Here is a 14,387-nt window from a genome sequence, read left to right on the forward strand (position 1 = left end):
TAAGCTAAGTGTTCCATTCAAGAAGTTAGAAAAATGCAAAGTAAGCCTAAAATAGAAGGAAGGGAAATAAAGATAATAGCAGAAACTAATAAAGTAAATGTTTCCTTCTCTCTAAATGCAGAAAAAGCCTTCAATAACATATTCCAACATCTTTTCTGATTACATTTTGTTTATTAATTCTAGCTATTGTAGAGAACTTGAAATAATTTTTAAAAGGGTTTCTGGGGAAAACAACAACCCCAAAAAACTCAGCATACATCATACTTAGTACATTCATTTTAGGACCTGAAGCAAGAAAACAACCTTGCTATCACTACTTCATTCATATTGCCTTGTGGGTATTAATCAGAGCAAACAAGAAAAATTGAAGAAATAGAAGTTATAAGGAGTCATCAAAAAGAAAGAAACTAAACTACTGTTATTCATAGATGCTATGACTAATCATATAAAATGCAATGCATTAGCATCAATAAGAATTTAGTAAGTTTTCTGGATTTAAAGTTAATACAGATAATTGGACTTCTCTACATGAGAAAGTTAGAAGAAACAAACAAAAACTCTGAAATGAATCTCTTTGCCAAATAAATTATTAAACAATTACAGATTTTTATGTTCTGAGTTTTCTTGAGGTGAGTTTTACAAATGGAAGATATTAGATCTGACCTGTACAGTTCCAGAAAGTGAGAAACTGAAGCAGAGAAAGACAGAGACAGCACTGGAGAAGTATAAAGGGTGGGGAGGCAAACTACTTTCCCTGAACACACACTAGTCAGAAATGTTTATTTGGCAAGAATCTGCTGAAGAGTTTGCATATTCTGACTAAAGACTCTTACATCTGGTTATCTCATACTCCCATCTAGTAGGAAGGAGCATACTATTCTACTACAGGATGTTGTCTTCATTCTTGTTCTTTGGTTAACAAAAACAATATAATTAAGCATAAAACTGTCACACTGCTTTTGGATCAAGTGTAAAATCATACCTTTCTGAGGGGAAAGAGTTGGGGTGGGAATTTAGTTCTGAATATAGATAAAGAGGTCCATATGTGGCTGTGAATTATGGCATACATCCTAATAATTAGCAAGTGATTGACTAAAGAAGTAATAATGTCACAAGGACATGTGGTGAATACTAGGCTTCTACAGCTGTATAACATGTGCACCACAAACCAAGGGAAGTTAGGTTTTTAGAAACTGCAAGATAAATAGTAAAAGAGTAAGTGAAATAATGCCTGCTGATTTCTAAAGCATGAACTGTAACAAACTGTAGCATGGATAAATAAATTATATTTACTGTGAAAGTGATATATGCATATTAACCAATGATATCAGAGCCACCTGTATTCTTTTTCTTACTTTTTATCTTGGCTATTATTGGAAGATTCACATTTTGAGGAAATCTGTTTTCTCTACTGACCCCTTAACCCACCCAATATACTTTTATTAAGCAAATAAAAATCAGGTTAAAACAGTACACCAATAGCAACAGGGATGAGGGAAAAGAAGTAGCTAAAAAAGTCATAATGTGCTCAATTATCAGTTTTCTGATTGGGGAAAAAACCTATAATTGATTAATTACAATTTTTGAAGTCACAAATATATAACAAGCTCATCTGCATCCTCGCTCCAACGGTTGCGAGGTGACCTGCACTAACAGAGCACTTGGCAGGAATGTGACTTAAGAAGGTGGAATGGCTCTTTCAGCTGGAGTTGTCATCACTGAAACAGTTGGAATGACTACATACCTTCCAATCACTTACACTGATTATGCAATAAAAAGGGACAGCTACAAAACACTATGCAAAAAGAAACCTATAAAATGTGGGCCAGGGCCTAAGAGCTATCCATTGTGGAAACCTGTGCTCTTTACTAAACTAGTTTTAAATAATGGTTTTAAATACTTTGCAGCAGTGCTTTATATTTGAACCTCCCATATTTAAATTAGGAAATTTTATTTTTTAGAAATATGTTTTAAGAACTTTTAAAGTCATTTGGAAGATATCTGAAAAACTTCCTATATCATAAAAGGCTAATATGCAAATTGACCGAACAGCAGAATGACCAGTCACTATGAGGCGCACTGACCACCAGGGAGCAGACGCTCAATGCAGGAGCTGCCCCCTGGTAATCAGTGCACTCCCACAGGGGGAGCACTGCTCATCCAGAAGCCCTGAGCTGGGCTCACGGCTGGCAAGCGCAGTGGCGGTGGCAGGAGCCTCTCCTGCAGGTACCGCCCCGCCCCCGCCAGTGCATGAATTTCCTGCACCAAGCCTCTAGTATTAAAAGGAAAACCTTATTGAGGAATTGGGGAAGAAAAGGATATTGTTATCTTGGTATCCAAAAAAGGGCATGAGAATGAGTGGAGCATTTATCTCATTTAATTTCAGTTTGTAACCCAGATTCCATCCTTCTTAAGAAAATGAAGGACTTTTAAAAAATGGTTTTATGCAAAATGAAAACCAAAACAGGACATGGGTAAGCACAGTACCTATGTGGTAGGGGCTATGTTTGTAAGTTAGTATAGTATCTTTCCTCAGATGAGTCCTAAATAAGTTTTGATGATATATATACACTTAGAATACTTTGTGCTTACTGTATTCATTTGAGTTATACTAATTGCTAGCAGTTATTTCAGGAGCATATAAATCAATTCCCATACTCAAGAGCAATTGCCAAATCTCTACATCTTCTAAACTGTTCTGTAGAGTAATTCTCCCCAAACTCTCCATGGGATGTTAATTATACAGGACAGAAAAGGAGGTGAGGAGTGTCAGAATTTAGTTTAAAACAGCCATTTTTATGACTTTTAAAAAATGCAAAGGAAGACTGGTAAACTGGGAAACTCTAAGGTGTTGGGAGAGGAGGATTATTTGCACTAAAAATTTGTACATTAATGCACACACACATACAAAGATTAATATGCATGACAAATCAAAACTTCATACTCACAATTTTATATTAAAACTTCAGAGTTCTTTCATTAAATCCTAGACAGTACCAAAATTTACCAAAAACACTGCCTCAAAAACACACACATAGATTTACAGTTTTAAGCCGAAGGCATTCAAACTCTCCCTCATCCTCTGAAATGAGAAATGTTTTTATATCCCTATTTGTAAAAATTATTTTCCCAAGGCAAGTAGTAGCAACTGGAGTGCTCTAACAAGTTGCCAGCATTCACAGTGATTTAGAGGCATGGCCAAGGCACTGCTACAAACCATAATTTTAAAAGGGTTGGAAGATGCCCTTTTATAACAGGGATACACATATATGGACTTAAGTGTGGGCCTCTGTTATAGAATTCAACACAGGCATGAGTCCATTTATGGTGGGGAATTTTTAGTTTCAGTCAGCTCCACACCAATCAGACATTCTCTCAATTGATCTATGGCTCCAATAATATTGCTATACTTTCAATATAAAATAATTGGCTATAAACTTCTTAAAATCTTGGGTTTATGTCTTACATTTCATAAATATTTGTTATCTCTAAATATTACTTGAAAGTGTGCCCAGAAGGTAGTACTTTTTATTCAGTAAGTGTCGGGCATCCTTAGTCTTTTATTCTCCTCTAGTTTTGTAATCACTGGTGCACTGAAGAAGACTGACAAAGGGGAGAGCTCATAGTTAAAGGACCCCATTGTGCACTAAGATGTCTATATCACAAAAGTACCACACTTTAGAGAAGACACCTGGTGCTGTTTTAGGTTCACTGGTCATGACAGTGTATGCCTGGGCTCTAGTTTCTGCTCTGCGATGTAGAAAGGTGGTGGTGATAAGGAAGGTTTTGGCAAGCTTTGGATCCAAACTCCAGCTCTGCCATCTTTAAACCATGTCTTTGGTAGGTTATTTGACTTTCCTAAGTCTTTGATTTCTCATATATAAAATGGGAAAACTACTGCTTATCTCAAAGGTATAACCAGGTACATAAAATGTTGTGATAAGTAGAATTTTAAGATGGTTCCTATCACCTTTACTCCCAGGTGTTACTTTCATGATCATGTAACTTTACATGGCAGAAGGGAAATTATCCAAATTTGCCTAATTTAATCACATGAACCCTTAACAAGCGATGAGTTTTCTCTGGCTGAGAACAGAAGAGGAAGGCAGAGAGATATGAGGTGCAGAAAGGATTCTAAGCACTGCTGTCGGCTTTGAAGATGGAAGTGCTCTGTGTGAATATGAGCAGCTTCTAAAAGCTGAGAGCAGCCCCTGGCTGACAGCCAGCAAGAAAACAGGGACCTGGCCTATGACTTTAAGGAAATGAATTCTACCATCATCAGCAATGAGTCTGGAAACAGATTGTTTCCCCAGAGTCTCCAAATAAGAGCCCAAGCTGGCCAAGATTTCACCCTTTTGAGGCCCTAAGCAGAGAATCCAGATAAGCCTGCCCAGACTTTTGACCTAAGGCATAAACGGATGTTGTGTTAATTAATTAAGTATTGTTTTAACCTGTGCCTCCCACCAAAAAATCTTATGTTGAAGCCCTAACCCCCAATGTGACTACATTTGGAGATAGAACTTTCAGGAGATAAAGTTATATGAGTCCATAAGAGTAGGGCTTTAATCTAATAGGACTGGTGGCCCTATAACAAGAGGGAGGGAGGGAGATCTCTTTCCATGTGCACACAGGCTAGTAGTCCCTCCAGAATTATAAGGAAGTAAATTCCTGTTAAGCAACACAGTCTGTTGTAATTTGTTATTGAAGCCTGACAGACAGATACTGGGGGCAAGGAGGACTTGTCAGAGGTAGTGCTTGAGCTGAAGCATGAAGAATAGGAAGGACTTTGTGTTTCCTGGTGGTGAGATACATGGTCTTTCCAGGCAAAGGAAACATGCAACAAGGCACAGAAATTTCAGGAAGCAGCATCCATCCAAGCTGTTGGAGCACAAGGTACTTGGAGGGGGAGTGGGAGAGAAGGCTAGAAAAGCAAGCTGAGGCCAGACACTGAGGCTTAACATCAAAGGCCAAAGACTTAACCTAAAGGATCAAGTTCAGTGGGATAGTACCAAATGTTCTTAAGTATTGGGAAGTATAGAATAGTATCCATTTTCAAAGGACCACTCTTGTGGCTGTGTAGGAGGACAGACTGATATAAAGTGGAGAATAATTTAGCTCTGACATTCACATTGTGCCTCATGAAACCCATGGGTCCTAGAAGTCAAGGGTCACCATAAAAATGGAGAAGGAGACTAAGTGGGCAGGTTCCTGGGACCCCATCCCCACTTTAATCACAGCAGTTCTGTGGCCCTAGCCTCAACCTGGAATCTTTGTTACACTCAGGACAACCAGCCTATAATATTTTACTTCAAAGACTACTGAAAAAGTGGGTCATCTGTAGGTCAAGGACACTACCCTCAAAGCCTTCCAGTTGTGGTGCAAAAGGCCGAGAATTATCAAGAATTCTCAGAAAAATATATCTGGACTCCTGCCAGGAAGAAGACAGAACTAGTACCATGTGAATGGGCCCAAGCTAGATTGGGGGTCATGCCAAAGCCCTAGTCTTTCATGGCTCTTAACATAGTCTAAGACTACACCTAGACAAGTAAACGATTCTGTGTGGAAACAAAATTGTAAAGTAATTTTCATGCCACAGGGATCTACTCTTATCTGATATATTTTTTACCTCAAAATATCAGGTTGTGACCTGAAATAGGAAAATAATATAGCGCAAACAGAAATTACTATAAACTAACCTTCTGGTTTACAGAAAATATGTTATCATTTAGGAATGAACTTTAAAAATCTCATAGCAATTTTTTGCAACTGTACTTGTATAGCAGCACTAGAGTATTTTAAGATTGCAAAGTAAGAACTTTATGCCCAGCAGAGGGCAGTGTAGCTCTCCACAAAGCCCTTATGAGCACAACAGAGAATGGTGAGCATACAAGGGGCTGAAATATTCTAATCCATTAAAACTATTTTGTGTCTGTCTAGTGACTTTACTTTTCTAAAACATGTCAGACATATTGCCTAACAGTTATCCTTGAAAAGGTAGCACAAAGATGAGCTATTAAAGTCTTGTAGTAAATAAAAAACTCCCTGAAAAAATTTAGCTCCCTACAAATAAAAAAATGATATGATCATTTCTGGGAGGGCTGAGGTTTGTGCTGTCTTCACTATTTAAAACAACTGCCTTTTTGTTTCCTAAAACTTAAAAGCTAGCTTTTTTCTTTTTCTTTTTTTTTTCTTTTAGAGAGAGAGGAGAAATATCGATCAGTTGCCTCCTGTACGTACCCAACCTAGGTTTGTGTCCTGGCTAGGAACAGAACCAGCAACCTTTCAGTGAACAGGATGATACACCAACCAGCTGAGCCACACTGGCCAGGGCTAAATAAGCTGGCCTTTAAAAGAACCTAATATCCCATCATTTTTTGTTGTTGTTTTTTTTTACATTCTTTTTTAACTTACGCTGTACACAGCCTTTTACTATAGAGAGTTTCCTATGGAAATAGGCAGTTCAGAAGTGGTTCTCAAGTGAGGTTCATTCTAACAGGCAGCTGACATCCTAATGATGTATTCTGATTATTTTTTTCCTTCTAACAATAATGTGCTGATTCTAGCTTTGAACAGATTTAGAAACTACCATTATGGTCTTGACAACCATTGATGAACACCATTCATGTTCTTCATAAGAACAGGTTTTAAATACAATTTTAGCTTTATATGATATACACTATTACTTTTAAAACATGAAGGTAAGATCTATACAAAATTCACATTTTTTACCTCCATATATAGGCACTTGACTCAAATCAAGACACTGGCAATCAATTATCATTTTGTTGTTATTCTCATAAATTCCAGTGCTTCAAAATTTCTCAGCAATAAATTTATAATGGAAAATTTTGAAGAAATCTAGATTCAAGTTTCCTGACAATCTGGACCAGAATGCCCAATCCATCATTCATACTTATTGTTTATTGCAAATATACAGACAAAGATGTGCAAAGTTACCAATAATTATAAATAGACTAATCATTAAATTAATAAACAGTCCTGGGAGATTACCACAAACCACAAAGAGATATACTCAGTATTCTAGATTCCTAAGAAATCTGAAGGACAGCAAACAAATTAAACAATTCTAAATTATGGCCCAATTAGCTCAAACTTTACAGGAATACAGACAAGCTTTATTTTTTATTTATTTCTTATAAAAGAATGTAACAGATCTGCAACTTAGCAATCAAGCAACAGAACTTGTAAGAGATTTGCACTGTCTGAGAAAGCATTGCCAAAGAGTAGAAATTCCTAATGTGGTTGTAGTTTTCAAAATATTACCTCCAGAAGTGCAGTTCAAATCCTTCACATTTTTCTTTGCATTTTAAACAGGGGGCTCCAAATCCTTGCTCATGACCTAAGCCCATCTGTTAAAAAGAAAACAATGTGGATTTATTATTACACATTTTAAAAATCTAAAAAACTCAATGAATTACACTTTCAATCCCACTTACCACTCCTGTTTAAAAAACTTTCAAACAAATCTTTTATGAGTATTACACTGTTTAGTCAATGATGACACCCAAGTATGTATATGGGGACTCCAAGTACATACATAACATACTTTGTATTCTTATTGCTTTTTTCAAAAAAAGAAAAGCATCAGAATAAAACTATATAGAATATTGCAATTTGCAAAGAGTCATGAATTGGTATCTTTGGCCACTACATGCCCTGTATACAATATGTACAGGGAGCTTAGAAAGTAAGCTTGGCCCCAAATGACCTATTTTGTGTGAAATATTTTAGGCAGTACAATACAAATATATTTATATTATGATAAATATAAGAATAGCAACAACAAACATATATTGGATGCCATGGAATTGAGATAAGTATGTATCTCAATTATCTCAAAAAATGCTTATAAAGTAGACAACATTATTCTCAATTTTAGAGATGAACAACTAAAATTCAGAGATGTTATGGAACTTGTTTAAGATCAAAGTGTTAATAAGTCCAGGTCTGGCTAACTCTGAGGCATGTGCTTTGATGCCAGGGTGGGAGTAGGGGAATTACGATTGCCCTTATTATAACAAAAGAATATTTTTCTTTACCATATTAAACAATAATTCTCAGGAACTTCTTGACACATGACCTGAGTGCTGAATGGGGGAGGAGGAGATGAGGGAAGGCAACAAGAAGGCAATGGAAGCTCTTTTACCCAACTATTGATAGAATAGTAAAAAAGATCAACCAGCTTTGTATCAGCACATTGGCCAAAAAAATAGCTTATTTTGTGTTTTAAATACCACATTAGTGACTACTGAAAAAAATCATTATCTGTTAGTGCCTGGAGAAATATTTCAAGACAGACATGCAACAGATTTTTTTCAATGGCACCTTTTTGTAATGTTACCAAATTGTGTTTGTCACTAAGCATTCAAAATCACATTATAACTTGTTCTTTGAAAGATCAGCCCAGCCATGTCCTGAAGTTTAATAATTTTTTTTTTCACATAAAGAGAGCCCTTCCTTTTTTTCTGAAGAAAAACACCACATCCTCTTACCATAACTAAGGGCATATTCAAAACCAGCTGGTCCACCCAGCTGCTTGGGAGAACGCAGGTTATTTTAAGTAAGACCATCTCAAACACGCTTTCCAATGGTGAAAAAAAGCTGTCCAACATTAACTAAAATTCATCACCTTTGCCACGTCTACATTACCAATTTTCAAAAGAATAATAATTCTCCAAATTGTATATTTAACTTTAACACTAGAATACACTTTTTTTTCTTTTGAGAAATCAAATCGTTTCCTTATCACAGATGATTATCATTTGCAGTACAGAAATAAAAAACGGGCTAAGCAAAAGCCAGAGATGACTAATTCGAGTTTTCTGGTCTTTTATAAATGCACTAGAGGCCCGGTGCATGAAATTCATGCATGGGGGTGGCCCTCAGCCCAGCCTGTGCCCTCTCACAATCCGGGACCCCTCGGGGGATGTTGGGCCTAAACTGGCAGTAGGATATCCCTCTCACAATCCAGGATGCTGCATGCACCAGTGACCATACTTTTCATACAGGTGAAAGGCATCTTGCTTTTGTATGGGCAGCTACATTTTTGTGCCCTGATTATAAAAAGTGGAAAAACTGAAGCAGAGAGAAGTTAGTAATTGACTTTGTCACACAGTTATAAGTGTCAGAATCAGGGCTGACCACAAAATGTGCCCCAGGTGGTTGCGCATCATAGCGACCGGTTGTTCCACCGTTCAGCTGATTTGCATATTAGCCTTTTATTATATAGGATAATTAAAGTGTTTTCTCCATCACAATACTCATAGTAAAATGAATAGCTAATCTACAAAGGTGTATTCTTTTTCAAGCCCTTTCTAGTTTTCCATTAAGGAAAGTTAACAATCATGAATTCACATGGTGTATGGAATTGCTTCCTACTGTGTTCCATGCATCATCTGCTAAACTCTGATCTTAAATGAAAATTAAGATTACATTATTAAGGCTTAATCACATAACTCGCTTAAATCAACTACTTTAAAACTCTCTGATGTATAATTCACAGTAAGAAATATGTTATCTCATGACACAGAACTTACATACATACATACAAACTCATGTGTGTATAAGTATGTGTAAGTCCTGGAACAAATAACTGAGACTAAGTGTACTTCTGCCTTTAAGTGAAATGGGCACTAAACAAATTTTTGCCTGTTTTTAAATCTGAATCCCCTGGTCTGAGCAACACTGGGCTTAATAAAATACTACAAACATACTGAAAAAATACCATTATATTTTTTTATTTCTGAATGAAACTTATAAGGTCAGCTAATACCACTAATAGAACCTCAAATAGCAGACATTTTATACTAAGTAACTCACTGCTGATCTACAAAATCAGCCTTGGAAAAGAACAAGTTGTTTCTTTCCTAACTGCTTTTTATCTTCTTAAAATAGTTGTCAAAGTTTTATTAGAATTATTAAAACTGGTAGTATTCCATGAATATCTGCTCTTTTAAAATGTCCCACACACTTTTATTGCTGAACAGGCCTAGGCTTTCCCTAATATAGAAGATCAGGAAGCTAAAATCCAGAGGAGGTGACCCGCTCTTGGTCACACAGTTAGCCAACAGCAAGTTAACCTAAAACTGGATGTCTGGCTCATGCTCCAGAGCTGAGGGGTAGACCTCTATAGAGTAGTGATTGCGAACCTATGACACGCGTGTCAGAGGTGACACGCGAACTCATTTTTTTGGTTGATTTTTCTTTGTTAAATGGCATTTAAATATATAAAATAAATATCAAAAAATATAAGTCTTTGTTTTACTATGGTTGCAAATATCAAAAAATTTCTACATGTGACACGGCACCAGAGTTAAGTTAGGGTTTTTCAAAATGCTGACATGCCAAGCTCAAAAGGTTCGCCATCACTGCTATAGAGTGGTCCAATAGGAGCCCTCAGCCTTCCGAAGAGATGTCCTGGCTCACTTTGGTTTCAAGGAAAGGACTACAAGCCTCCAAAGCCTCCTGCGACGCCTCTAAGGAAGAAGACTTTCAGAGAGCTTTCAAAGGAAGATTTGGATCTGTCAGGAAGTAGGGACAGCTCTTTTGAACAAGTGATGCTTGAATTGTGATTTTTTTTTTTTAAGTGGGAAGAATCTAAGTCAGCGAAGAGGAGGAAGAAGTTCATTCAAGGCAGAGGGGACACCATATGGGAAGGCCTGTGGCAGAAGGCCTGGTAGAAGCAAAAGACATCTTCAAACATGAGAGGTGACAGGGCTAGCCTTGAGTAGGCAGAGTGGATGTTTCCTCCCTTTCCTTTTCCTTTTCCCAAGGAAGAAATAAATGTTCTCAAGTAGTTGGTACCAAGTCTTGGACTACCAGGTTTAACAGTGAAAAAGATATTCCCAGACAGGATGAGACTGTAAGGGAGAAGTGCTACCAAAACCCAGGCAACTGGGCTGAGTGTGGGAGGACAAGAGCCCCTCTTGTCTCTGCTACCCACACCTCAGAGGGGCCACCCTCAGGGAAAGTAGGAGACCTGACTGAGAAAAGCAGTAATTTGAGGAAATGGCTCTATTGCCTGCCCTGGAAAGCTCAGAAAGCAGTGCTCCAGTGTTCTTCCATCCCTGTTCGCCTGACTGGAAGGCCAAATTCATCTCCATTTAGGCTCCTTCCAGCACAGTTGTGACCACCTAAAACAAGTATTACCTCCCTACATTTCATTTTTTTCAAATGCTCAAACACAAGGAGTAAGGGGACTCTGAAAATACCCGAGAAAGAACAAGTACATGAAAGAGAGTGGAATGAGGTCGTGGCAATATGATACACTCTCTCCTACGATAACCCAACGGAAACAGTTCTAATTTAAAATAAACACCCAAACAAAAAACACACCTCATTTCCAAAACCAGTTAGTAGCTAAAGCAACTAGAGAGAGTTTCAGACTGAAAATGCACTTATTTTGGGGGGAGTTTCATTTAGAGAAATTATTTTATAGCTATAAATATCTAGTCTATATATATAAAGAGCCAGGGACCATCACAACAGAACAGACAACCAAACAGGCTGATAAGGGTGACAAGGCTGGCAGGGGGGTTAGAGAGGGACGGCCAAACAACTAAGCAGCAGGCTGCGTGGGGCAACCAGCCTGGCAGGGGTTAGTGAGGGTCGACCAAACAACTGAGCAGCAGGCTGTGTGGGGCAACCAGGCCGGCAGGGGGGGCTATGAAGGGTGACCAGGCCAGCAGAGGGGGGCAGTTGGGGGTGACCAGGCCGGTGAGGGGGAGGCAGTTGGGGGCGACCAGGTTGGCAGGGGGAGGCAGTTAGGGGTGATCAGGCTGGCAGAGGACCAGTAGGGGCGATCAGGCAGGCAGGCAGGTGAGCAGTTAGGAGCCAGAGGTCCCGGATTGTGAGAGGGAAGTCCAACTGCCAGTTTAGCCCCGTGGGGTCCCAGATTGGAGAGGGTGCAGGCTGGGCTGAGGGGGAAACCCCCCCATGCATGAATTTCATGCACCGGGCCTCTAGTATAGCTATAAAACTTATACCTAATTGACAGTCAGCACTGAAGATCTCTAACTAATGCCACATTACTAGGTGGGAATTTCTTCCATATCCTTACCCTCTTTATCAACCTGTGATGATAAAAAACCCACAATGCCACTCAAACAACAAAGATAAGTGGTTCACCAGCTAGTGTTTTCTCTGTTTAGTAGACTGCATGTTCCAGACTGAATTATAACCAGAGTGCTATTGTGTTCTCTAATCCAGTTAAACACAATGAATATAACATTGCACCGGAGAAGACATGTATCTATCTACTAGAGTGAAGCAAATTTCTTCTGCTTCTCTTCCCACCCCAATTTAGGCATCTGTATTCTCCCCTTCACAAGTCAAGCACATATCAGATAAAGGGAATGTACTGGTACTAACTCTACTCTATAATAAAATGTGCTTCAGAACCACAGCTGCCCCAGGCACAGTTTCTCAAGGCTGAATCCCATACCTTTCGGGGCCAAGGGTCACAGGAGCTGGGATTCCCTAACTCTTTCTAGTCTCAGTTCAAGATCTGAAACCTCCCCTGCCCCAAGACTTCAGCTCATTTCTCTCCCTCCTCCATGCTGTGTTCAGGATTCCCTTACTATACCTCCTCCCTTCTCTCTACCCTCAACAAACACCATACCCTCCGGGCAGGGTCCTTCTCCTTTCCTCAAGAGCCATAACTGTTCCTCTTGGACATCTAGATCATGTAGGTTAGTTCCTGCCCAGGTGTCTGGGTTTGAGAATTTTTGGTGAGGGGTAAGAACAGGAAAAGTATGTGGGAGGGGTTGGTGGAGAGCCCAGAAAGCTCCTCAGCTAAGGCATCCTGACTGTTAAGAAAGTGAAATGATCAAGAATTACATGGCAATATGTCAATTATGTCTCAATTTTTAAAATTACATGGTTATAGATACTAGAGAACTAAAGAAACAGAGAACTATAGGAATGTAGAAGGATCACTGGAGGAGAGTCAGAAAAACTGGGATCTGGTGGATTTGGTCACAAGGTGTCACTGTCAAGTTTTAGTGATTTTAGATGTCTTCCCTTCCACCCCCAAAATCCCAACCCGGGCTTCATCTATGACTAGATGAACTTGAAGAGACCTCTTAATTCTATAATTATGACTGCAAATTATGTTTCATATTAACCTTACCTTAGTTTGTTATTCAATATGGTCATCTGCTCAATGTTTTAAACACTAAATAGAAAATAATTATTTGAGAAAGCGAATATATTATTGGCTCTTATAAATCAGAATTGTCTGAACTTAGTTTGGAAAAATAGTTCATAAAGTACACATAGGAAACAAAAAACTTTAAGTTTTAAGGGATAAGACTCAGTTCTGTTGCATGTAATTATTTCAACAGCAAATATGATATGGTATTCCCTGCAGAAGCGACACTTGGTGACAAGTCCCAAAGCTGTCTATTTCATTTAATTTTAGTAACACATTCTGGATAGCATCAATACAAGGATATAACAGATTAAGATTTCTTCTTCAGTTCCAAAGAAAGCAGATCTTTTTGATTGACTATATTTGTAGAAACTATAGTTAGACTTTGAGAATACCTATCAAGTTCCTTTGAAAATATAAAAACAACCATAATATTTATCCTGAAACACAAGTCATAGAAAAATGTTTTTTCTATGTGCTTTTTCTATGTGCCTTAACTATAGGCTCCAGATACCAAACTTATATCCCTATGATCTGTGCCTCCAAATACCCTCTTATCCCCTGCTTATTTTAGAATAAGAAATGGGAATGTAAATTTCTCCATATTCATAATTTCAGACAACATTTCAGGCGACCCTTCTGACCCAGAAAAAGGTATTGCATATCAGATGGAGGGAAAAAAATAAAAGAAGAAGAAGAAGGGTGGGGAACATATAGTGTTTCAAACATAGTTTGAGTGATTTGGAGACCATTTGGATCTGGAAGATATTATGCAGTATTCAGGGTGAGATCATCTCATCATGCTGTTTTCATAACCAAATTTTCTTCTGGAGCAAGGAAACATGTCATTACAAAAAGGGGTAGTGTTACTAAGACTTCTTTAATAATCTTGAAATGAAGCTGACCAAAGTAGATTATATGAAATATACATATATAATCCCCCTTCCTTTGTCTGTATGTATGTATATGTACATGTCTATTTATCTACCTATCTTATATGTATATTAGAGGCCCAATGCATGAAATTCGTGCAAGAGTAAGCCTTCCTTCCCCCAGCTGCCCCTAACTTCCCTCCACTGCCAGCCAGGTCGCCCCCACAACTGCTCCCCCGCCGCCAGCCTGGTCACCCCTAACTGCCCCCCCGCTGGCCTGGTCACCCCCAACTGCCCCCCCTGCCAACCTAGTTGCCCCTCACTGCACCCCCCTGCTAGCCTAA

At 38.5% G+C, this 14,387-nt stretch overlaps 1 protein-coding gene across 2 annotated transcripts in view; it reads right to left on the reverse strand.

Moving 5' to 3' along the window:
• The window catches only part of TES (testin LIM domain protein), a 38,704-nt gene that overhangs the window by 19,216 nt on the left and 5,101 nt on the right, over window positions 1-14,387 (reverse strand). For both annotated transcript variants that reach the window (XM_014548943.1, XM_014548944.1), the window contains exon 2: window positions 7,285-7,370. In XM_014548943.1, coding sequence (XP_014404429.1) covers window positions 7,285-7,370 — 86 coding nt within the window. The remainder of the gene's footprint in view (window positions 1-7,284; window positions 7,371-14,387) is intronic.

The sequence above is a fragment of the Myotis brandtii genome, unplaced genomic scaffold (assembly GCF_000412655.1).
Source record: "Myotis brandtii unplaced genomic scaffold, ASM41265v1 scaffold529, whole genome shotgun sequence".
Taxonomy (NCBI): Eukaryota; Metazoa; Chordata; class Mammalia; order Chiroptera; family Vespertilionidae; genus Myotis; species Myotis brandtii.